Source organism: Eptesicus fuscus, chromosome 10 (genome assembly GCF_027574615.1).
Source record: "Eptesicus fuscus isolate TK198812 chromosome 10, DD_ASM_mEF_20220401, whole genome shotgun sequence".
In the NCBI taxonomy this organism is placed as follows: domain Eukaryota; kingdom Metazoa; phylum Chordata; class Mammalia; order Chiroptera; family Vespertilionidae; genus Eptesicus; species Eptesicus fuscus.
Genome location: NC_072482.1, coordinates 97,641,010 through 97,666,218, shown reverse-complemented (window position 1 = coordinate 97,666,218; position 25,209 = coordinate 97,641,010). Strand labels below are relative to the sequence as shown.

Here is a 25,209-nt window from a genome sequence, read left to right as displayed (position 1 = left end):
CATGTGGCCCGCGGGCCGTAGTTTGAGGACGCCTGGAACCTTCTGGGCCTCCTGCAGCCGTCCGACCCCACGGCTAGCACCGTCCCTGCCTGGGCTCCAGGCCGGGCCAGGCTCCGGGCTCAGCAGCCTCTCTGCCTCGGCGGGAACCTCCGCCTCAGCAGCCCCTGCTCCCCGAAGGGAAGAATTTCATTTTCCCAAAAAGGCTGCCATCTCCACAACTGGGGAGCCGGCACGGCCTTGGCATGCTCAGCCCCGGGCGCCGTATGTGCCGCGCCAGCTCAGCCAGGTTCAGTGACCCTGAGGGGGCGGTGAAGGATTGGGGACAGATGAGAACGAAGCTGGGGCTGGGTGGGACGCTGTCCTCTGATGGAGAGCTAGCGACAGCGCCACGGACTACAAGCCGTGTCTTTTATAGCCGATGCCACGAGGCACAGTGAGGGCTGGTCAGGATGTTTACAGCATTCTCGTGGGTTTCCATCCTACTCAATTACATGCACCTGAACTCTATCAAGCCCACATCACTCAGGCACGTGGGGCCCGTGTTCGGACCACAGGTTCAAGCTCACAACTACAGCTGTTGGCTATCATGGTGCTGGGAGGGCCCTGCCCTCCACGCTGGGACTTGCACGTGGCCATGAGAGGACTGTGCCCTCTCATCAGTCTGAGGCTTGAACCTGTCCAAACGCTGCAGCCGCTCTCCAATCACGTCACCAGCTGCATGTTTATGTAAACTCTGCATTGTCTCCTGGACCTGCTGTGGGGGGCACGGAACCACTGTCCCCAGTTTCTGGCCGAAGGGCACCTGCCTGCATGAAGACAATGGGCCCCGCGTGAGAGCCTGTGCCCCCGCCCTCCCCCCCGCCCCCCCGCAGTCCCGCTGCATCCGCCTGCTCCACGGGACCACCTGGGAACACTGCCCGAAGGACAGGACACCGGGCTCCTGTTCAGTGAATGACAGGCAGGCAGGAGGGGACGGGGAAGGAGGCTGCTGTTACAAGCACAATCTGGCCAGTGCTATTAAAACCAACAGCAGCAAATGCACTTAAATACGTACAAAGTTTATTAAAAACAGGCTGGGCTGGGTACAGCAGAAGGGAAGCTACAGCAGTTGATGGGCCGCAGTAGTGCAGTCATGGAAGGCCGACCCTGGAGGCAGAGCCGCCGCCTGTGCAGTGTCCGCATGTCGTTCACGTGTGGTGGGCGCGGCCTTTCCACGGGAACAGAACAGCAGTTGGTCCGCAGCATCTCAGGGCAAAGTGGGCTTCGCCCCGTGAGGCTGCAGTGTCTCTCGGTGCCTGGGAGGAGCCTGCTCTCCAGCCGCCAGCGCCGTGCGATCCTTCATAGCCACGCAGGCCCCTCCGCGGACCTCACACACCTCCAGCCAGAGCCCTGGCCGCGAGGACGCTGATCCTACAGCTCTCACCCCCGTGGTTCCCAGGCCGGAAGCCCCTCCCCCTCTATGCGAAGGGTGCGGTTTCTAACAGACACATTTCTGAGAGCAACCTGGTACAGAAAAGCCTCCCGACCCCACCTCAGGGGTTGTCCAGAGGAAATTTGCTCAAATCACAAGTAATTTACCATTTAACATCACACAAGAGAAATCAAAGTGAGGTCCGTCTCCCCGACATCAGCCAGTCACAGCTGAAGAAACACAGTGTAACTAATAATTCAACCAATGGAAATTAAATAATCCTACCAGAGTGCACAGAAATAGCTTGAACTGCCACACAGTCATTCTCAGGACGTAACGAGGGGCCGGGGGCAGAGCCTCCCTGCAGCACGTGGCGTCCCTCTCGGCCGAAGGGAAAATCCCTGAGCAGCGGCGGCTCCCTCGGCTCCCCTCCCCCGCAACTCACATCCAGACACCTGCTCCTTTCCCCGAAACACAGAGCTAGCGGCTCCTCACAGATCCCCTCGGGCATCTGAAACAGTTAACGTCCTAACACTAACTGCCACCTTCAAAATCACCAGTGGTTTAATAGAACTAATCTGGCCTTTATAAAAATAAAATTTCCTAAGCTTAAAGCCTCAAAATGTTCTGTTGAGAAAGTTTTCCCATCAAATAGGTAAGCGGGTCGGGAGGGCTTGCACCTGAGGAGCGGGCGGGGCAGGAGGAGGCTGGACCGCGACCCGCCCCCTCCGCAGGCGGTTCTCCCGGCAGACACACCGGCAGTCTACAGCCAGCTGCCCTCCAGAGCGCACCGTCCCCGGGGTAGTTCAAGCTATTCTCGGAGAGGAAGAGAAACAGGACTCGGTGCTCCTGGGAGAAGGGGAGCGGCCTCAGCATCTCCTGCCCTTCCCCGCACCCCCTCCCCGGCTCGAGAGAGACCCACAGAAGGTCTCGGTGGGAGCAGGTCACTAAGGAGCCCACAGTGTTTCGTGTGCACATGGCCTCGCTGGTGAACAGCAGTTCCCGGGCTGAGCGTCCTGAACCCCAGCCGCTGCCCAGAGGACGCGCCGGGGCCTCGGAGCCGGGGGAAGGCGTGGGGAGCAGGCGCCCTCTTCACTTGGTGTTCAGCTCGTTCTCCAGCTCCGTGAGTTTGCGGGAGGCTTTCACCTTGTTGGACACGTCCTGGCCCTGGGAGAAGAGGCGCTGGCGCTCCCTGAAGGTGAGGTTCTCCGGGGCTCCCGCGCCCCCAGGGACACCTGCCTCGTGGCTGCAGGGGGGCAGGCACAAGGTTACTTGTCACCATGGGAACCAGTCAACAAGGAGTCAGTCTGACATCAGGGGACAGCTCAGTAAGAGAGAGACTCGCTCTCAGTTAAATCCTGCCCTGACGTTCCTAGAATTGAAATCGTGAGTAAATGCTAACTAAGTCAGTGCACGGAGGAGACAGGGCAAAACCTCCTCCTCCTCCTCCAACAGTCACTTCTCCGGTCACAGCCGCGTCTCAGAGCCCGCGGCCAGCAGGCGCTTCCACGTGCCGCTCCCCTAAGGGGCACCTCAAAGCACAGCGTGCGGCGCGCCCTCCCGGCCCGAGGCACCTGCCCACGCGCCTCACTGAGTGGGAAACGGCACCAAGATGCTACCGACTCTGGTTTCACTCAACACCTACGTTTTGAGAGCTGTTTGGGCAACAGCACGTCTGAGGAGAACCTGTGCGGGCTCAGGCGGCAGCCGTGGTTCCCCGTGCGCCTCCGGCGGGCGGGTGCAGTCCCGCGGGCGCCAGGGCCCGTCCCAGAACCCGCAGAGCCGCATGGCACTGCTTCCGAAGTCCTGACTGAGCCCGTGCCCGCGCCCACCCGGCCGGCAGACCGCGGAGTCTGAGGCCAGTGCAGCCTCGTGCCAAAAGGGGGAGGACGTGTCCGGCGCAAATTACCTTCTAGTCAGCTTCTCTCTCGGGTCCCGACAGGCCTCATGAGCACCGGCAAGTGTCCCAGAAGATCCCGTGAACGAGTTTGGTCCTTTCCCGTAAGAGAAAAAGTCAGCGTTAAAGTATCTGCATTATTTCAAAACCTGTGCCCACGGGAAGCACACAGCCCACAGAGGAATCAGACGTTTTAAGCTACGAAAGAAGAAAGCGAAAGCGCTTCAAATCAGACGAAAGCTCCATCAGTGGCCACTCCCTTCTCCCGTGGCCTGAGCCATCCAATCACTGCTCCCGGCGGCTGCCCAGCCCGTTGGGGACAGAGAAGCCAGCACAGGCCGTAGGTGGTAACGATCAAAAGTTCTGATCAGTAAGTTCACAGATCAGAGACCCACGAGAAGAACCCTCAGAAGAGGGCCTTGGGTGGGGGGCTGCAGAACTTTGCAGACACTCCCAACACCAGGAACTTTGCTGCAAGGTCACCGAGTACATGTGACCCACAGACTAAGACGTGATTGCACGACTGAAGTGAATCTTTTCAGGGCAGCTACTGCATTTCCGCCCGAAATAAATGGCTATAATTATTAAACAAAATTTTAAACAAATGGGCTACCAAGGTCCCTGGCGTGGACACTGACGGCAGGCACAAAATCGCCGCCCGCACAAACACAGCGTGAGCAGCACGGGGCCTGGGGCCCACCTGCCCTCTGCGCCAGGGCTGCGAAGACGCAGAGAGGATGCAGACCGAAGCGGAAAGGCTCCGAAGCTCATCTGCCCCAGGACCCATCGTCCGAGTCGTAACACATGACCCGGGCTGCCTTTCTATGTAGGGAGAATCCCACTGAAAACCTGCCCGTGACAAGGCCGGCGCAGCACCGAGAGCAGGGGACTGGACGGGACAGGCCACAGGACTGCTCGTCGCCAGGACGGGGCCTGCCGTCAGAGGCGCTGCCCGCCCGCGGGAGCGGCTCCTCTGGGCCCTGCACCCACTCGCTGCGCAGCGCGGAAGCGTTTCCCGGGATCACGTACAGGAAGTCACCTCAGCACAGACTCAGAAGACCCAACAGGAGCCCACCTCACCCCAGCCAATCACAGCAGGCCTTCGGTAAGCTATCTGCACAGAACTGTTTAGATTTTAATTGTAAGTTTTACTCATCTTGCTTGTTTCCAAAGTGTTGTATCTTTTGAGCTGTGTTAAGAATGGCAATGTTCCTTCCACTGGTAAAAACCAACTTTTCAAAATTTCCAGTGAATCAGATACGTCCAACTGACTACATAGGAACTGGACCATACATGTCAAACACCTTTCAGAGAACGCCGAGTGCACGGCCAGGCTGACCTCTGACCCCGCCCTGTCTGCACGGCGCCCAGTGGAAGGAACGGCAGGAGCGCCCGCTCTGTGCTGTCGGAGGGAGGGGTGTTCAGAGGAGCGGCATAGCGGACCTGCTCCCACGGCGTCAGGCGTGAGATCAGATGGGGTTAGTGGTGCGACTGGAAGCCATGGTGGTTAGAGTGAGACTCGGCTACAATCTCTACTACCCAACCTCCTCCTCAGCTGTCACAGCATTTACAGAACACCTAAGCCAGCTGCTCATGTGCTGTGAGGGGCTGAAGGCATCTCGCTCCACAATGTACCTCCTTCCTGCCCTGGCCGATGGCTGTGGGCTGGAGTGCCGTCCTTGCACCAAAAGGTTGTGGGTTCGATCTACGGTCAGGGCGTGCGGGAGGCAACGGATTGATTTTTCTCTCTCTCTTTCCCTCCCTTCTTCTAAATATATATCCTCAGGGAAGGATTGAGAAAAATCCTTACAAGTCTTAAAGGTATAACCTTCTAGATATTTACAACAGAAATTTGATAAAAAGATTAAATTTTGGTTTGAGTGACTCAATCTACACATTACTCACTGAGCCTTCCAAGTGGCTCAGCGCTGAGAAGGACCTGGCGGGAGCCACGTGTGACACGGGAGCCACGTGACACGAGCGCCACACGTGCACGAGCCACACGTGACACGAGCCACAGGCCCGTGGGTTCTGATGAGTCCGCTCCCTCTGGAACTATCCTGAGTCCAGGGGCTGCCCCGCGGAGGCCACAGAAGACGGCCCTCATTAAAGCTGACGGCGTGGTCTGAGGCTGCGCGGCCCGCACGCCAGTTCTGTGGCAGCACTGGGATGAGCCTGGAACCGAATCCTTAGAACTGTAGTTTAAATTCACTCAGTGCTGCCTCAGCACGTTCCCCGAGTGTGCACCGTGGCCTGGTCCGGCACAGGCGGGTCTGCTGCCAGCGCCGCGGAGCTCGGAGGAGGGAGGGCAATGAGAGGAAGTGACCTGGTCTCGGGCCCGGGCCCTCGGCCACTGCTCGGGTGTCTGCCGCACCCCCACAGGCACGTGGTCCAGAGCAGAGGCCCTGCTTACGTTAGATAGCAGAAAGCTAATGTGCACCATGACTGTTAATAAGAGGAAATTATCTGTAGACACCAAAAGTGGGAAAAGGGCACATGTTCAACCTAACATAGCAATCACTCCAAGAGGCAGAGAATGAGGCCAAGACCAACAGTACTTCACGACTGAGGAGGGAGGAGGCCTGATTGCTGTGGGGTGAAGAGAGGGGTTTCAGAGTGCGAATCACGGGGCGAGAGGAGCAGACACTGCAATCGAGGCAGAGGGAGGTCCCCAGGCTGAGCCCACTGATCAGCTCGATTCAGACGCCCAGCGAGGTGGCCGAGACGGACCATACTCCAGCGCGCAGATGCCAAGGTCCAATCAGCAAGACAGGAGGGAGGACTGGCAGCCCCGCCCTTTACCTCTGGACCTCGAGTGGCCGAGATGGTAGAAGCCTGCTGGCTTTGGAGGGGGCGGGGGCTGGCCTGCTTTGTGGGCAGTACTGTTGGCACTGGCCGAGGGCGGCTGGAATGAGGTGGAGAGAAAGATGCCATCGGAGGCCGGGCGCGGCTTCAGGTGCCTGCGCGACGTCCTGGCGCGGGAGCACTCATCCTGACCTGCGGGGCTCTCCTCCTCCTCCTCCTCGGTGTAGGCAACCAGCTTGGCGGTGTACAGGGAGTCGGGGGACAGGGCCTGCGCCTGCAGGGAGGAGGTGGTGCGCTGCGGTGGGGGGGGTGGCGCACCCGCCGGGGCGGGCAGGGCTGTGGGCTCGTAGCCCCGCGGCAGCGGAGGCCGGCACAGGGCCGGCTCCTCGGGCTCCAGCAGCCTGCGATCCGCCTCATCGTGCAGTCGGCGCCTTTCGGCCTCCAGGCGGCTGTAATACCCTTCTTCCTGTCGCCTCTGCAGGCGGGAACAGAAAAGTGCAAAGGTCAGACAAGGTCAGAGGGGACCACAGCCACCCCACTGGGCCTTGCGGGGCCGCAAAGGCTGATCAGTCCCAGCCCAGGGCCACACTGACGACGAATGAGAGTGTGAAGGAGGAAGAGCCAGGACAGAGACGGGTAGATCGACCGCAGACAGGCATCCCCCGAGTCTCACGCACACCTCCATTCTGCCTGGAGTCACTGGACATAAAACTGCCCCCAGCACAGAAGGAAGAAGCTCCCCGGTGCTCCCGGGCCCTGCCTCCTGCTCCATCCCCGTCCCCGTGACCGTCCAGCCTCTCCTTCTCCTCTGCTGCTCGAGGCCTCTGTCCCTTTCCTGCTTCTGTGGACAGTAACTTACCTGTCACTGCGGCGTTTAGAGACAAACAATCCAGAAAGAGGCCCCCTGCTTCCTACACCTCATGCTCTCACTGCGCCGACTCGAGTCCCGCCCCACAGGGTCTGCCCGGCTCATCTCCGTCCCTGGGGGGGGGGTGGGGGTGGGGGGTCTGCCCGGCTCATCTCCGTCCCTGGGGTGGGGGGGGGAGGGTCTGCCCGGCTCATCTCCGTCCCTGGGGTGGGGGGGGGAGGGTCTGCCCGGCTCATCTCCGTCCCTGGGGGGGGGGTCAGCCCCGCTGCGAGCTGCACTGCTCACGCCCCAGAGCGCCTCTGACACACACGCCCTCCCGTTCTCAGTCTACACTCAGGTCTTCAGCCCCCGACAGACAGGAAAGTAGAGCAACAGCAACAAGATATTCAAATATATTTGGACACGTACATTTTCTGACGGACATCTGCAAAAACTCCAGATGACAGTGTTGAAATTATTAAAACATTAAAGAAGGTAACAGCACAATTTTGTTAGATTGACAGAAGTCTTAGAACACAAGAAAAAGTAAGCAAGAAAGGCAATGAGAGAACAGAATAACCAGCCTTAATGAGAATGGTTAGCGCTACAGAATGGAGTACAACGCTTTTTCACTTCACTCAACCGAAGAACGAATTTTGGGGACCTTGCTGGCGTCAGGATTAACGTTTTTAGTCCCCATTTCAAGTGGTAGTGTCCCCTACTGCCTCCAGACAGACCCCGCACCCACACCGCACACGTGCACACAGCACGCACACAGCGAGGGCACACACACCAGTTGGTCAGAGCCTCGCCTTCGGAGGAGAAAACCAAAAGCCAACGCCAGCCCCGATTTCTCACTCTATCTTCTTAGTCTACATGGAGACATACTAAAGTACAATCTCTTTTTTATTTTCTACACAAAATAGGTGTCCCGTTGGGGTGTGGAATCAGCTCCAGGGGGAGCTCTGGGGCCCCTGGGCCTTGGCGAGCAGCGGGCGCTGTGCCGGGGCCCCAGCACGCCCTCCTGCACAAGGAGCAGGTCTGACTGCAGGGCCCGAAAAGCCTTTGCTCTACCCCACGTCTTCCTGTAACAAAGCAAACCCAGCGATTTTGGACTTTCTGTATAAAAAAGGTTCTTCAGCTCTTCATGCTGCCACTCAAGCACAGAAGCAGTGCTGAAGGGAAGTGTCGGGCGCGATCGGCAGCAGTGGGAGAGCGTGGGCACAGACCTGCCCTCGGCGCCCACACGGAGCGGAGCCTGGTGCCGCCTGGCGCTCGGGCAGGGCGGCGCGTGCTGGGGCAGCATCACACACACAGACGGGGCCCCAGGGCTCCACCTCTGGAACCCAGTTCCTTGGAGACGACCTCTGTGAGCCGTCGCCCCGGGAAGACGCGGGGCCGCACTGGAAGCTCGCCCCGGGACCCGGGCTGTGCAGACACGCGAGCAGGACAGGCTCTGGGAAGGCAAGGCCTACAGAAGGCAGACACCCTCATCGCCTCGACTCGCCTGTCCCTGCAGGAGTCCCCGTCCTGCCCGTCTCCCTCTCAGCTGTTAGGTCCTCCCAGCTCCTGCAAGTCCTTTCTCGGGGTGGGAGGGGCTCTGTGGATACAGGCCCCAGGACGACCAAAGAAGGGAGTGGAATAAAAACACGATTTCCCATCAGAAGTCGTGACACTTGAGCTCCACCTTCACAGAAGGGAAGTGGCGAGGACGGCTGCCCCAGCACGCGGGAGGCCGAGCCCCCTGCACGCCGACAGAAGCAGCACCCGCCCCCGCCACCCCCCCCCCCAACCCAAACAGGCCGAATCCGCCCTCAATTTAAGTTCAGCTGAAAGGACTGCTGGAGTTAAAACAACCCACACGTGGAAACCAAGTGGTGAGTCCGAGTATCTAGCAGGTTACACACTAAGTCCCGTGGCTTTCATAGCCGCCTGCTCTGTACCAGCGAGAAGGGAGCCGTGTCAGGGAAGGATCTCTTAGGAATACGAGTGTTCACAGCTGTCTCGCTATGTCCCTGCTGTTCCCACCGCTCCAACTCGAGGTGAGCCACACTGAGCCTCATCACCTCCACGTAACAGCGGCCCCGTCAGGAACACAGAAGGCAGAGACGCGCAGAGAGCAAGGAGTCTGGAGACAGTTGAGGAGAGGCAGGGCCGGAGCGGGCTGGGTAGTCCAGTGGAGGCTGCGCCAGGCCCTGCTCCGCCCGCACACCTCCGCACGCCCTAGAGGACCATAACCTTTTCTTCGGCGTCCCGCTGGCCCCGCTCCTCCTCCTGCCGCAGCCGCTGGCCCTCCTGCCGGGCGCGCTCCTCCGCCTCCCGCAGCCGCATCTCCTCCAGCTGCTGCTGCCGCCGCCGCTCCTCGTCCTGTAACTGACAACACAGTCACCTTAGCTTCCTGGGGGCTCCTCGCAGACACACAGCACACACCGCGACACGCAGACGCACGCACAGAGCAACACGGACACGGGGTCAAAGCAGGGCTGAGAGACAACTCACACCGAGCGCGACAATTGCACGCGGCCGCCTACAGCCGTCCCCACCCACTGCCCGCCCAGGGACTGCCGTGCAGAGAATGAACTGCGCTCACACATCCCGCTCAGACAAGCACGGTTCTTCTACGCGAGTCCAGTCACGTCGCCCAGCTCATCACTAACAGACGCAAACGACAGACACCCCAAGTCGCGGCTCCGTGGAACACCCTCAGCCAGCCTCGTCCGTGTTCGTTTTAGTTCCCACACGAGTGAGGAGAGAAGCCGGCACCATGGCAGGTGGCGGATAAACGCCGGCCTGTGTGGGGCAGCCCGGGACCCATGAGCACCTGGTCGTGGGGACCACGTTTCTAGCATCTTCCCACACTGGCCCTTGGCCACCAGCTCCCTCTGGACCCGTCGGGGACTCCATGAGCTCCTTCCCTGCCCGGGAGGCTCCCCCCAGGTCCCAGAACCGACGGGAACTGTGGGGGACCCTCTTCCAACTCGCTTCTGCTACATCCGCCAATCACTCTGTGCTGCCTGGACGCCCACGAGGCCACTACCACCACCTCCAGCCACGCATCCTGTTTCCAGGAAACTGCGTGCCACAAGATTCCGTCTCAAACCCATCACCTGCTCGCCATCTCCTCTCTCCTTCGCACCACTCAAACCCTAAGGACCGTCAAACCTCGGACAGACCTTCTGCTGGGTTTCAGCTCCTGTACTCTCCTGGTCGCGTTTCTCTGCGACTCACTGCAGCTGACACACCTTCTCTACAGGAACCCGAGGCTCATCCGCCAGGCGGGCACAGCGCACGGCTCCCCCCACTCGAGGCGCTGCAGCGAGCTGAGCCCAGAGCCACTGAACCGGCCTTCTCTTCACCCACTCTCTCCTGGGGACCCGGCTGGCAGCGCCCACAGCTCACCCCGCCTGCCCCCAGCCGTACCCCTCACAGCAGCGAGCTGAGCCCGAAGCCACCTCGCTCAGTCCAGCCACTGCCGGACCTCACACAACCCCTCAGGTGTGGTGCCATCTGCGGAGCTCGTCACCCCATCGAGTGTTCCCTCGGACGGTGCGTGCATTGTTCTTGACACAAACCCAGCCCTGGCTCTTGTGATCTGGGAGAAGGACACTGTGTCCTGGTGGGGAAGCGACAGGCCCGGCCACCAGGCTGCTTCCTGTCACACACAATGACCATCTTAGAAAGAGATTAAGGTTCCACCCACGGCAGAGCCCTCTAACTTCCTCGTCAGTGCAGGCGGGGTGAGCCCGGGGTGTCAGGGTGCGGCTCTCGGGGAGTTCTGCAGCAGGAACAGGAGCTACGGATAAAGAACGAGGGGGCCCCGAGGAAGAGGAGGCGGGGTACCTGCTCCAGGGGCACCCGGGCCTGTCACCCGGAGCTGCCTGCAGGGAGTGACCAGCACAAAGCACGACAAGAGCACACGGCAAAAATAAAGTGAAACGGCAGCTGATACTGACTATCCGACAGAAAAGTGATTTACGGAAGGAAGTAGCCTGCAGCAGTGCAGCAGAGGCACTTCTCCCCAATCAAAGCACAGACCCGTCCACAGTACACTGTCGGGCCGAACTGAGAACGGTCCTGAGCAGGAACACAGTGCACCTCGAGGAGCCCACCAGCACTCGGGACAGGAGTGTGACGTGAAGGTGTCGGAACAACTACAATTCTCGAAACAGCGTACGAATGGCCCTACAAGCCTACCCGCAGACGTTCTCTTAAAAGCCCTCCCTTCTCCACCGGCGGGAAGGAGCCGGTGTGGTCCGGGGCTGCCACTGTAGAGAAGGCCGGGGTGCCCCCCCCCCCCCCCCCCGTCTGCTACGAGGCTTTACACAGTGTTTTTGTTTCCAAACCCCAGGCGGCTTTTTTCCTCAAAGATGGGCAGCTTTACAACTGTCCCCAAACAACCCCAGTGACAGAAGAAAACCACACAACCCTTCTTTAGGCCAGAGCTCCGGAGCGCAAGTCCCACGGTCAGAGCGGCTGCGGGAAGTCCCCGTTGCAGGAGCACATCTAGCGGTTCCGGCAAGAACCCAGACGGCCCAGACTGCAATGACCTCAGCGAGGAGCCGCTTCGGCTGCGAAGTCACAGCGCGGACACAGCCCGAACCCCGTTAGCTCTGCTGGCCGCCCGACGTCTCACAGGCACCTTCAGGTCGAAGAGGAGGATGTGCAGCTGAGATGTGTGTGTAACTTTATGCCTCAAAAACACATTCCCTGGTACCTTTAATTTACACTCCACGTTGGACATTTTTCCTAAAAAGACAGTCTGTTGATAAGCATTGCCCCCAAAACACCTCTGTCCCCTGCAGCCTTTTGCCATGCATCCCCATCAAGAGCACTCCCCACAGACACCTGCTCGCCTCGGCGCCTGCCGGACCTGGGGCAGGGCGCGCAGCTACCAGCCGAGGGGAGAGGAGAGGACGCTCCTCAGGACAGAGCCACTCCTGGGCAACCTGCACCACAGGACGGGCAGAGGCCATGCCTCTTTGCTTAACACGTAAGAAGTCTTCCACCAGGAGCTGCGGGACTGTGGCTCAGCGGCGGACACCCTCAGCGGCGGAGGTGCGGCAGAAGGACCCGGGCAGGTGGCGCGGCTGAGGGCCCTTTCAGGGAGACTGTTTCATTTCCACAATCACATTAATCTTGTGGTCTGACTCCCACACACACGGAGGGCGTCCTCCTAACTCCCGGAGGAGGCGCCTGCCGGCCCTCGGCCCTTCGGCTCTGAGCTCGGGGCGGGCCAGTTCCCACTTCCCAGGTCCCTCAACCTCACCACGCAGAAGCCAGCCCGCCACGTCCCCTCTGAAGGGGCCGCTCTCGAGGAGGTCCCTGCTCATTCCCGCTTGAAGCTTTTAAATTTTGAGTCAACCCTTCCGTGCCTGGATGCTCGAGGATGCCCATTCCCACAGCTGCACGTAAGACCCGACAGGAAAGCCGCCAGGAGGGTCTCGCTGGGTTGTCCAGGAGGAACCGCAGCGCCCTCATGTCTCTGAAAGATGGAGGGGCGTCAGCGAGGGAACCCTTCACCGGCAACAGGACAAAGCTGGCCTGGCCACGGAGAGCCCGTCAGCCACGTACACTTCTCGCCGAGGGGAGTCCCTGGCAGTCGAGTTTATGAGCAGGCGTCTTTGCGGGCAGAAAGAGCTCCAACAGGAACTCAGAAAAACCTGGTGAGAATCCTGACTGTGTGTTGGGTGGGCTGGCCCATCCTACCCAACGCCCGGGGCTGCTGGGAGGAGGCGTGGCCTCTGGGATCCCGGCATCAGGGAGAAGGGCCAGCTGCCCTGCAGACGTGAGCCACGAGAAACTACAGGGACGTGACCTTCCACCCCGAGACGCCGTGAAGAAGGGCCGACGTGGGCATGGGGCGAGGACAGGACACAGCCCCGGAGGCCGTGGGGACTCGGGATGTCTGATGGCAGGGACGTGCCGGGGCTCTGAGGACTCGGACATGTGACGTGCTTTTCAGGTTCACTGTGGCTGCCGCGTGGAGATCGGCCTGTGAAGGGGACAGAGGTGAAGCAAGGGTTCGGGAAGGGGGCTCCTGCGTCACTCAGACAAGTCACAGGGGCGTGCAGGTGGTCAGATCCTGAGAACGTATCAGCAGAGAGAACCGTGGCTGAGGTCCTACGGGACGGAGCAGCCCGCAGAATCCCTGCCACGGGAGGCGGCGGCGGAGCGGATGGGGGAGGGGACTCCCTCGTGAGCACCCTGAAACCTGGAGGGTCCGTGTGCCCTGGATGGAAGGAGGGTCTGCACTAGAAGTGTGAGTCTCAGCACCAAGGAGAGAGGAAAACGTACCTCCTGAGTCTTGTACAAAAGTGAGGCTCAGAAAACACCCCTTCCAGCCACGGGGGCCTTCGCTGGAGGGACGGACTCCCCGGCTGTCTGCTGGAATCTTGGGAAAGGCAGGCGAGGCGGCCAATTGGTGAAAAGGCCATTCAAGTCAAGCCTGAGCTGTTATCGGACACGGGCCTATCACTGAAAAGCTGGTGAACAAATGCCGACTGAAAGCCGATACGACTGTCTGGCAGATGGCAGACGGGCAGCTACGCATGATGGGCACTGGGTGACCAACGCCAACACCACACCCAAGTCGCACAGAATGGACGCTGACGGCCGGCCCGGAGCCCCCGGGACGGCACTGGGGCAGCCACGCATGCTCACTGGGGTCTCTCACGCCAGCAACCGACAGTCACACCCTAGAGTGACTTCTGAACGGGCAACGTCCACACCGCTCAACTGAGTTTCTAGCAATTCAACATCGAAACCTACTTCTGATGGAACAAGAATGGAATGGATCACGCTTGGCAAACGTTTTTCATCTGCTCATGTGTTTGTGACGAGTAAGAATACACAAAATCAATTTTATGACTAAAACTGAGAAAAGGTCGAAACCATAAACAGTTACACAAAATGAAAGGAGAAAAGCAAAGAAAAACTAAATGTCAGAACAGTCAAAGGCATGCTCAGAGTCCCGACTACAGCTGGTCAGGACCCGACTGCAGCTACTGGAGACACAAACGCCACCGAAGGAGAGGGAACCGGGACAGGAGGGAGGACAGGAACGAGCACATACCAAATCTAGAACAGAGATTGCGGGCACAGCAGTCTGCTGCAGGTGGCAGGGAGAGAGAGAGGAGGGAGAGAGTTAGGTCCGGCTGTCCCACCACCAGCGCGCCTCGCTCTCCTGCTTCCTGCTCCTGAAGGGCCCGTGGGAAGCGAGGGGCTGCGGGCTGATCTCTGGTTTTCAGAAACTAAACACTGCGATTTGTGACTAAGACACACGGTAACTAAAAAGGTAAAAATTCCCTCAGCTCTTGCTTGGAGACCAAGGTCTTAATCTCAATATAAAATCAGTAGTAAATGTGCAGATGCCTCTAAGACCTAAGAAATGTTCCGTATCACAATTCACAGAGGCTCAGAGCTGACAGGCCTTCGATGAAGAAGTCTGTCATTACAGAAACAGTAATGTGCGATTACTGACCCGCCTGCCACGTGTCCACTAGTGACAGTGGCCGGCCGAGGAAAACGCCCCGTGCAGGCGCCCGGCTGGCGAGTTACACCGCAGGCCAGGGCCCTCATGCCCACCGTCACCAGTGCCGTGAGGCAGCACCGATGGCAGAGTCACTCGGAAGGAAACTTGTGCTGACGAGTTGGAAAATGCCAATCAAACAAGGTAATAGTTAGCACCGAGGCCTTCGTTTCGGAAACATTCATGTCACAAGAGGGCTCCACCTGAACTCTGGGCAAAGCTGTATGCACCTCTGGCGAGGGCCTGCGTGCTGTGCGTGTGTGGGAGCGGGCTAGCTCCACTCCACGCCGACTGGGCCGGAGGGGGGTGGACGTCTCACTGAGCCACTGCTTCAGACCATTTGTATGGACAGCACCAAACGAAAGCTGGACTAGAAACAAAATCCAAAAGACAAAAGGACAGGCTCTCGGCTGTCTTTCCTCGGAATAGGCAGTGCACGAAGGAAAACCACTCCAGCCACCAGCCTGAGAGGGCCACCGGCACTCTCTGTGAACCGTACCGATCCAGGCCTCTGCCCGTGGCTGGAGCGGCTAACAAAAATCCTCAGAGCTGGCGTTTGGCAATCTATCGCATGTGACTAACATGCCTTGCTCTTCTCCTCGTGTGTGATGTGAGAGCCACAGTGAGGTGTGCATCTGAAGGAAGGAATAAAAGCCAGCTCTCTCTCAGGCATGGTTACTGCCACTGCCACTCGCTGGCTAACGAACACCTGCTTCAGGCTGTGACTCCCACGGGGAGCCCGCTGCTGGTGACGAAGCGAAACCTGGCTCAGGTGCGGAGTGGTGTCCTGCTGCCCGCCCGTGCTGCCTGCCCGTGAACAGGTCTGGCGGCTCTCAGCCCACTCGCCGCGGAGCCGAGCAGCGAGGCAGTCTGTGGGCCCACAAAGCCCAGCCGCTCACTACCTGCCTAAGAATGAGTCCTGCCAGCCCCTCATCAGCTACTGGCTGTTCCCTTCCTTTCCTCACCAAGTGTCGGAGAAGTAAGTTTGCGTGTTAAAGCGTAAGTCCTACTGGGCTGGCTTCACACTATTCAAAGGGCATGCCTGAGCACTGTCAGCCCGTCCCCTGGTCCACTTCTAGGGGCCTCACTAGCGTCCTCCCCGCCGCCCCGCTGCGCCCCTTTACCCGGGCTCTGCGCTCGGCCTCCAGCCGCTGCGTGAGCAGCATGGTGTCCACGTCCTCCTCCTCCTCCTCGTCGTCCTCGTCCTTCTCCTTGGACTCCTGCAACCGCTTCTGGAACTGCCACTCGAGCAGGAGCTTGCGCAGGCGGTCGCTCTCCTCGGCGCTGCGCTCGGCCTTGCCCTGCAGCTCCTGGATCTCCCGGCTCAGCATGTCCACGATGTGCAGCTGCTGCTGCTTCTCCAGCTTCTCCTTGGCGTCGCGCTTCCAGGGGTCGGGGGACAGGCTGTCCCCTGAGGACAGCTCCTCCTTGCTGACGGTGATGTACTGCAAGTCCCTGCGCTCGATCGTGCGGGGCTGCTGCTGGGGCTGCAGCTCCCGAATGACCGTCTCTTGGGGCCTCTGCAGCGTGGCCGGCTTCTCCGGCTTCATCGGCTGCACAGTCACAGGAGAGAAGGGAGCAGGGTTCAGCGACTGCGAGCGCATCTGGCCCAGCTTCCTCTCCTGCTCCCGGCGCTTCCGCTCCCGCTCCTCCTCCAGCCGCGCCTTCTCCTTCTCGTACCAGCGCTGGTGCTCCTCCCTCTTCTTCCGCTCCGCGGCGGCCACCTGTGCAGACTGAGGTCCCAGCTGGCTGGCAGGGGGCGGTGGGAGAGGCAAGTCCATCGGGATCCCGTCGAATTCGCTGGCATAGTGCATGGGAGGCGGAGGTGGCGGTGGGGGCAGGTCGGTGCGGCCAGGCTGGGGGACAGATGCTGGCGCGGGCTGCCCCGTGGCGGGGGTCTTCCAGCGCCCGGGGCCACTTTTGGTCAGGGTGGATGCAGGAGTGCCCGGCTTGGACGCGTGGTCCAGGTGCTCCTGGCTGGACGCGCTGGAGCCCACCGAGGAGCTCGGGTTCATCCACAGGTCGCTGTCGGACTTGCGGTCCATGGCCGCCTCCACGCGGTGGTGCTCCAGGTGATAAGCTTTGTCTTCCCGAAGCTCCTCTTGGGAACGGGTCACACGCTGGAAAAAGAGGAAGGAAACTGTCAGGTCCCCGCCATTTGTCAGAAGAAAGTACTGGACATTCATGAACTTTTTGTCTCCGGGACACGTTACTGGGCCGGGGAGAGCGCAGAGCGCGGCTAAGCCTGCCCGTGCCAGTGGCCGCCACAGTGGCAGGCGTTCCCGTGAGATGCTCGCCCTGGTGCAAAGCAGCAGCTGTGCCTTCTCTGCATCGCTGGCGGGAAGCGAGAGGCAAGCACTAGGCACCCAGCACGGTGCCCGCCCTCCTCCCCAGCCCACGGCACACGCCCTCCTGGGTGCCAGCCACGGACTGGCTGCAGGGCTGAAGGTGGTTAGCTTGCTTATGGGAACAGCAACAGACATTCCTTCTCGGCAGTAAAACTCTCATTACTACCGGGAGGGTCAGAACCCCACAATGTGGCCTCACATGGCTTCTGAGTCCCAGTGCTGACCCCTGACCAGCAGCCCTGACGGCGGACGCAGGGGCGAGCGCAGGGGAGGCAGGGAGCCGCGGCGGGACAGACAGCCCCTGGGGGTCCGCAGAGCTCACACCTGCCGGCACACACCGCGCAGCAGAGGCAGAAAGAAGTCCTTTCTCAGGACCGGTCTGAGGTCTGAGGTCTGAGGAGCATCATGCCTAGAGCAGTTTAATCCGGGGAAATGCCTCACTCTGTGTCTGAGTCAAACATCCCGTCCTGTCAGTGAGGAGAAACTGAAGATGCAAACCTGGGAAATAAATGTTTTCTTTCCTTAAAAAACAACCCAACAAAATAAGAACTATCTCTTTAAAAAGCAGAAAAATAAGATGTCACTTGAAATAAAAGCCTGGCAGGAAAACGGAACACGGACACCAGCTCGGAAACAGTTCCGTGGGGAGTGGGCGTGCAGGCCCCGCACAGGGCAGGCACTGAGGACGCCGTGGGCGCCGCCTCACATCCCCTGCGGCCTCTCTGGACTGCCTCTCGTGGCTCCGAGTCACTGCTTTGCTGTCTTAGATGCCCTCAGCCCCGGTGCGCCCCCGCTCCCTGCAGGCCCACCATGACCTTAGTCCTTTCCTTGTCCACTGAGAAGCACGTGGAGACCTGCCCTGTCTCCTGACCTCCTCTCTGAATTATCACTCACATGGGAGGCCAGAGCGCACGAGCTGCAAACTGCAAACGTGAGGCTCAGCCACGCCCCTCGCACACGGGTGGAATGTGGGGACTGCTCCACGCACCCCACGCAGGTGTCCCCAGGGCTGACAACAGGCTACAGGAACAGGGCCTAGAACTACTTCTAGTTCGAGGGGACCTTGCAGAGGCCTCGTCTCAGCCGACTCCCAGTGCTCCAGGCTGAGGGGCGGGGGGGGGAGGGGGGACAGGCTGCTGGGGGCACCGCCCACCTAGGAGGAAGGGGGGACGGACCCGGGGACGTGACGAAGCTTGTGAACACGCGTGACCTCTGCTGGGACCACGCCTTGCCCTCAGAAATGGGCCCTCCGCACCTTCCTCACACCATCTCCTGTGACAAACCCTCCCTCCACCTCCTCGTCCTTCTCGGCTCAGCTCAGAGCCCATCTCAACTCTCCAGTAACCCCTGACCCTGACCCAAGAAAGACGCCGTCGAAGCCACTGTCCCAGACACACGTGTTACAGAGCCCAGGCCAGAGATTTCCAACCCTTTTCGTCTCATGGCACACAAATTAATCACTAAATTCTGTGGCACACCAAAAAATACACTTTTGCCAATCTGACAGAAAACACATGTAATTTTGATTCCTTCGCACCGGAAGGCGATCGTGTTGGCTGCTGGAACAGAGGTCAGAGCCCTGACTACATGGTCAGGGACGGCACTTGGTACGAACGCGTGTTGCTCCTGTGAAAACGGCGGCCTAGACCGCACCTGTCGCTGAGCACACAGGTACTTTCCTCTCCCAGTCATCTCAGTGCCATCATCCTCCCACAGAGAAGACACAGCTGATACCGCGCCTCCCTGACCTGTGAGCCACAGCCGTTCTCCACTGAGCTTGTCCCCGAGGTCTCCCATGTGCCTCCAGCTGCTTTTGCAGCCAGAAAAGCCGCCAGCTCTTGACTGCCCTCCCCCCACTCCGGGTTCCTGCACCTCCCTCCCCGAATCCGGGTTCCTGCACCCCCCACTCTGGGTTCCTGCCCCCCCCCCCCCCCCGCCGCCACTCCGGGTTCCTGCCCCCGCCCCCCCCCCCCGCCGCCACTCCGGGTTCCTGCACCCACACTCCCTCCTCCAGGTTCCTGCACCCACACGCCCCCCATCCGGGTTCCTGCACCCACAACCCCCCCCACTCCGGGCTCCTGCACCCACACTCCCCCCACCCCCCCCCGCCACCACTCGGGGCTCCTGCACCCACACCCCCCCCCACTCCGGGCTCCTGCACCCACACCCCCCCCACTCCGGGCTCCTGCACCCACACTCCCCCCCCGCCCCCCGCCGCTGCCATTCCGGGCTCCTGCACCAGCCGCACAGCCAGGAGGAACAGATGCCGCGGGCAGGGCTGCTGGACAGACGGCCCCAGGCCTCAGGTGGCGTCTTCACCACGTGGAGGGTCTGTGTGGGGTCTACCGCGGGGAGCACGTGTGAACCCCTCCCCGCTAACCTGCGCCGCAAGGCTGGGGTGACTGCCGTCCACGTGCACGTGCGGTTCCTCCTCGTACGCGGACCACTGGCCGTGAGGAGGAGGAGGAGGAGCCCGGTCCTGGGCCTTGGAGGCGGGGAAGGTGAAGTACTCCCTGGTGTATGTCTGCGTGGGGATGGGGTAGGCCTCGGGCCGCGGCGGGGGCGTCTGCTCCTGCAAAACGCGATCGAGGAGAGGTGAGTGCTGCGCAGCTTGCGCGTGGGCTCCCATTCCCAGGAGTCACAGAACAGAGTACAGACACTTGGAAAGGGTTCAAGATGAGACGTGCCTGACCCGACACTGAGAGTAAAGGAAAGAAAGCCCTTACTTGGCCCCGACTTGCTAATTCACACTGAGCCTAAGAACGGAGTCCTAGGAGCTACAGGGAGCGCGGATGGGGTCAGGCCGGCTGTGAGGGCGGCCGGGAGAGGCGGGGAGGGTGGGCTCTGACCTCCGCGCACAGGTTCCCCGTGGAGACGGACGTGATCTTCGCTGCCGTCCCAGGGGCGTAGGCGCCTTTCCCTCCAGGACTCGGAGGCTGGTCTGCGGGGAGAGTCAGGACAGAGGTTCCGGCACCTGGACAAGGTGCTGCCCAACCAGAGTGCCTAGGGCGCCCCGGGGCCTGCCCGGCACAGCCGACAGGCCCGGGAGGGACTCCTGCCTCCTGGCCAATCCGAGCCCAGAGCACAGCCCACCAGACCAGGACTGGCACGCGGTCTCACGCTGCTGCTTGTTCCTGTGAACCGCCCGTGACGGGTGAGAGCCACCTGGAGAGACGCTGTCAGTGCCTGCCTAGCGGCACTGAACCAGAGGTCCCCAACTCAGTGATCATTTCACTCCACAGCGAAGGAAGCAGAGCTGCCTCCTCCAACGGGACCCCGAGTGGGCCTGGCGAGGGCTGGCGTGGCCCGGGAAGGCCCGGCGACTCTTACTTGCCACGTTGGGGCTGGAGCGGTGGTCGGCTCTGTTCTTCAGCAGCCGGTCGTCGCCGGGCAGCTTCCTTGGTTCGCTGTACTCCGCCCAGGGCAGCGGGGGGCTCTCGGGCGAGCCGTTGGGAGCGGAATTGTTGTAGAGCTCGAAGCCTTCACTCTTGGGTCGGGGTTTTCCTGAGCCGCGGCGATCTGACACTGAAAGCACAACAGGCGCACAGGGCATCCTCTGCTCAGGGCACTTTCACACCCACTCACTTTTAAAAGGAAGACGAACATACACACATTCAAACTCCACAGGTAACACTTGCTTTTGTGGAAGAAATAAGATGGTTTTTATGTAAGGATAAAATCTTTCTAGAGAATCTTTGAAAGATTTTCAAATAAAGTAACACTTAACTGACGTTAATGGGAAAAGGTACACTTTCAAAGCTTAAGGTACGCTTTCAAAGCTTATTTTCTCATAAACTTGCCTGTTTTAAGTAACGAAACCAAAGTAACAAAATCTGTTTAAAAGTAACTTTTTAAGAAACAAACACACTCCCCCCACTTTTAAAACATTAATTCTTCTAACCGCTCAGGAAGAACATCATCACAGACACCCTTCGATGAGCCGTTCCATCTTTATTTTTCAGTTTTGCTAGCTTCTTGCCTGGTGACCCTGATTTATTATCGGCTTACGTTTCCCCTCTTTGATTTCTAACTCTGCCTAGTTTGCTTCTTTGAAATGACTGTAAACTGAGAAATCGGACAACCAAGGTGTTAAATATGAAAGCAGTAGACAATAGGCTGAGGCAAGGTGTTTAGTCCAGCGCATGGTTTTAAGACCCTCTTTTTGTTCCAGTGAAACAGCAGGTCCAGGCGCTGCTGCCGCGGAGAGAGCCCCGCCCCGGCCAGGCGTGCGGCCACGCAGTTAGCAGGGCGGGTCTGACCGAGGTGTAAAGTACCGATGACTTAAAGCATCGTGTGCTCCATGGTTTTTCCTGTGGTTTCGGAACTAACTCCTTTGATAAAGACCTAAACTGACATTTTTATTCTGAGGTGCTTGATGTAGCTACAAAACCATGGTTTCCACCAACAATTCCTTCTTCAGACACCTGGGCTTTTCTACACCTGACAACACCGTGTCCTGTGTCAGCACGCAGCACTGAGTCGCGGCCCACGCTCAGCACTCCCGAGGGGAGGGGCCTGCCTGCTCTGAGGACCTCAGCCTGTGTCTGCCCGCAGAACTGACCCCCCAGCGCTCACTCGGACTGGGCGGGGCCTGGGAAGGTGGCGGGGCTCTGAGGGGACGGAGCCCGAGGAGTCACACTGTGGCTCGCAGGTCCACATCGGATCCTGGCTCCCGCAAGGCCCATCCCGGTCTCCTTCTCTATAAAACTGGACACTGGACGGAACAGGTCCTGCTCGTAAGGCGCTTGCCCGCGGGAAGCGGCTAGCAAGCCTGCGGTTGGCCATCACCCACAGGAGACACACCCACCCTCCCCAGGCAGTGCTTACGCCTCTGCATCATCGGGGACGGCTGGTTGAGCAGGGTAGCCAGGCCGTGATAGATGGCTCCTTGCTTCGCCACTTCCAGTGTCACCACAGAGCTTGTCCTTGTCATGAGCTCTGCTGCCCTAGGAGGAGAGCGCCGGGGTGAGGAGGAGGCGCACTGCCTGCTGTCCCCAGGCGCCTGGGATCAGAGTGCCCGCAGCCCAGCCGCGGCTGCGCAGTGCCCTCAGCCTCCGCCCCTTTGTAAGGACCTGCACTCCCGCCTCCATTATCCCAGGAGGGATGCAGGAGCATAGAAATCTTAGCAAGTGTTACGAATATTTTTTAAGCTTCACAAAAACTGCTCCAGACTAAAATACATATTTATACTTTGCCAACACATGACATGTCATGTATACTAAGAGTTTTACACTTAAACAGGTGAGGGTAAGGACACAGCTTTTTAGCATTATTTTGCATCTTCCAATTCCAAAATTTAATGTGAACCATCCCTACAAATGTTAGCATTAGGCTGAAAGCAAACACATAAACGATACCTTTCCTGAGAGAGTCCTACCAGACTCCGCCCGTCCACACTGAGGAGCTGGTCTCCCGCGGCCAGCCGCCCGTCCTGTGCGCACCGAGCACCCGTGTCGAGGGGGACAAGGCCGAGGGAGGAAGGGAAGTCAGTGGTAAGTACACTTCCTGTTTGTCGGTTTTCAATAGCAGTTTTTCATGTTTATGACTAAAAATGCCAGTGGACTATCTCTTAACGTTTGTTAGATACGACATATGAAAATTCACATCTTTAAAAGTTATACTAACCACATCCGCAGCACCTCCTTTCACAACGGACTTGACATAGATTCCAAGTTTATCTTGACCAGCACCCTGAGCAAAAACAAGGTAAGAAACACCGCATTGAAAACACGGGAAGAAATGCAATGCTCACTGAAATAAAGCAAACATAAAGCATGCACACAGCCACTCCCAAAGTCCTGGTTCTAGTTTCCACGTGAAAATTAGAACCATAAACTATACCAGTAAGATGAACATTCTACTTGGTAACTAAAAGAAACAGGAAATGTACCTATTGTATATTTCCAACTGAAGAAAAGTTACTCCTAAAAATCCAGTCAATTATGATAAATCAGCTGAAAGGAGACTGAACCAGACTGAACCCCACGAGGAACTAAGGCTGGTGATGGGCAGCCACAGGGCACGGGAACGAAGACCCACTCTCACGACACACAGAGCAACGACCTCCGATCGTCACCCAGGTCCCTTACACCTTCAAAGTCAAACCAGACAACTTCTCACGGCCACGCAGAGGGCCCGGTAAGGGCCGCACAGAACACACGTGGTGGCTCAGTCGAGGGCAGGAGCCGGGCTGCGTGAGACGCAGAAACACGCAGCTGCTCCAGGCGCGCCGCTGTCCTGCTCGGCAGCACGGCCAGGATGAACAACTCGGACGATGCCGGAGCCGAGGGAGCGGCTCCACGTGGAACGGCACGCGGTGCCGGCTGGCACTGGCCTACAGCTGGGCCGCTTCCCAGGCACAACCGCCCCCGGGAAAGGTGTGTCATGAAAGCACAACACAGGACGGCATCACAGGAAGTTATGAAGACGGCCATTTCAACAAATGCCTTCGCTGGACCATCTTGCGACGATGCTCGACGACATGATTTCCACTCGAAACGCCCCCTTTCCCGTTAGGTCGCCGTGCCGGTTGGGAGAGTGCCCAGCAGGTGACTGAAGGCCTCCTGCTCTCCTCGGGGACACCGGCCCGCGGCCCGCCCTGCTGCGACCCTCACACACCCAGGACACGCTGCTCCGGAAAGCAGTGAGAAGGTCTCCCCTTAAGACAGCATTCGGCGTGGGGGTGCAGTGTTTCCGATTCCATGTGTGCACACTGGCCGGCGGTTGAGTCCATAAAAGTTCCTTCCATATAAGCTAAAATCAAGTGCTCCCTCCACCGCTCCGACCCCCGGGTTTCCATCTGCTCACCGCCAACACCTCTGTCTGTCTAGACGTTGACAGCGACCGGCCCCTCCCTGCAGACCTGCCCAGTCCCGGACACCCAGCTGCCCGCTAGACGCCCTCCAAGGCGCGCCCCACTTCTGAGAACACGATAACCAGTGCAACCTGTGGTCCCTGCACGGTGCTTTTGCCATAAAATTAAAAACAAAGAGCAAAATACAAAAAAAAAATCATTTTGATACTTGGCAAACTTGTACTTTTTTGTAAATTTGAAATCTCACCATAAAAAATACATACTAGTAGCAGGCACTTAATAAATGGCAACTTGCTCACTCAGCATGTCACCTAGCAAAAGAGCAATACACACACGTTCCACCTCAATTCACTGCCAATCCCGGGCTCCTCGAGCTCGGGGCGGAGGACACGCCACAGGACAGCACTTGTAAAGCACCGCCTGCTCCCACTGTTCCCTGGGTGTTCCCGCACCTGTAATCTGACTAACTATCTCAAGAAGCACAGCTGTGCCTCCATGGGATCTGTGATTACCTGCGAACACAGCAGCTCAGCAGTTCCACGACGGCCTCACCCCCCCCACACCCACTCTGCACTAAGGCCCACCCTGCCCTCAGCCCCGCGCCTGCACCAATGGGCGAGGACCAAGCACCGGCTCAGGGAGCGCCTGTCTCAGAGGCGGTTCCTCCACGCCGTCAAGGGGGGGGGGCCCCGACAACACCTCCTTCTTTCTCTGTAAATCCCACAGGGCACCTCCTCATAGAAGTCCCCGAGGCCGGCTTTTTAAAAGGTTCTAGAAGCATCCTTTTCCTTCTGCTCCGTTTGACCAACATAAGAGCAATGCTTCCTGAACTTCAGAATACAGAGGTAGTCAACACCCCCCCCTCCCCCCGGAGCTTCGCTTCCTGCAGTTTCTGGCCCCGTATTCAACCAGACTCAAAATACCACATGGAAAGTCCCAGAACTCGACAATGCGGAGGTTTAAATGTGCCCGTTTGAGCTGCCTGCTCCGCCCACCTGGGACGGGACTCATCCCTGCGGCGGGTCTCCGCGCCACCCCACCGCCCTTTCCGCAGCTGCCATGTTCCACACTGGTTGTGAGAGAGACCACATTCACGCGCCTTTCGTTACAACATATCGCTCTATTTTATGACTAGCTACGGCTGTTACTCTCTTCCTGTGCCGAACATAAACCCAACGTCATCACAGGTGTGCGTCCAGGAACACACAGCCTGGAGAGCCTCGCACGGCGCTCGGCCAGGCGTCCCGGGGCCTGGGATGTGCCTTTGACAAGCAGCAGCAACCGCACCGGGGTCAGGTCAACGGGCCTCACCTGCTCTTCGCACAGCCTGCTGCTTGGTAACGTGACCTGTCCTTGTAATTTAGATAAAAACAGTGAGCAAGCTCTCCTTCACTCCCTATTTCTGACACTTTATAAGACTATTAATAAAGAATAAAATCTCATTCACTTGGACAAACTATAACAACAGAACTCTTTCTTTTCGCATAATACAGGCTGTCCCCCCAAAATGTATGCACACTCTAACAGGTGCGAGCTCGATTTTTAAAATGAAATGTATT

General features: G+C 59.0%; 1 protein-coding gene across 8 annotated transcripts in view; it reads right to left on the bottom strand.

The window, feature by feature from the left end:
* Positions 1 to 1,037: 1,037 nt before the first annotated feature.
* Positions 1,038 to 25,209, bottom strand: part of AFDN (afadin, adherens junction formation factor) — a 102,773-nt gene continuing 78,601 nt past the window's right edge. For 4 of the 8 annotated variants that reach the window (XM_054722580.1, XM_054722576.1, XM_054722578.1 and 1 more), the window contains 11 exons: positions 22,462 to 22,527; positions 22,194 to 22,267; positions 21,664 to 21,782; positions 20,167 to 20,361; positions 19,686 to 19,777; positions 19,217 to 19,408; positions 15,613 to 16,608; positions 9,199 to 9,333; positions 6,306 to 6,588; positions 3,321 to 3,405; positions 1,038 to 2,657 (listed from right to left, as the gene is read on the bottom strand). In XM_054722580.1, the coding sequence (XP_054578555.1) occupies positions 2,504 to 2,657; positions 3,321 to 3,405; positions 6,306 to 6,588; positions 9,199 to 9,333; positions 15,613 to 16,608; positions 19,217 to 19,408; positions 19,686 to 19,777; positions 20,167 to 20,361; positions 21,664 to 21,782; positions 22,194 to 22,267; positions 22,462 to 22,527 (2,391 nt within the window). In that variant the 3' untranslated portion in view covers positions 1,038 to 2,503. Of the gene's footprint in view, positions 2,658 to 3,320; positions 3,408 to 6,305; positions 6,589 to 9,198; positions 9,334 to 14,032; positions 14,069 to 15,612; positions 16,609 to 19,216; positions 19,409 to 19,685; positions 19,778 to 20,166; positions 20,362 to 21,663; positions 21,783 to 22,193; positions 22,268 to 22,461; positions 22,528 to 25,209 lie in introns of all 8 variants that reach the window. The other 4 variants (XM_054722575.1, XM_054722577.1, XM_054722579.1 and 1 more) reach the window with 4 other exon arrangements.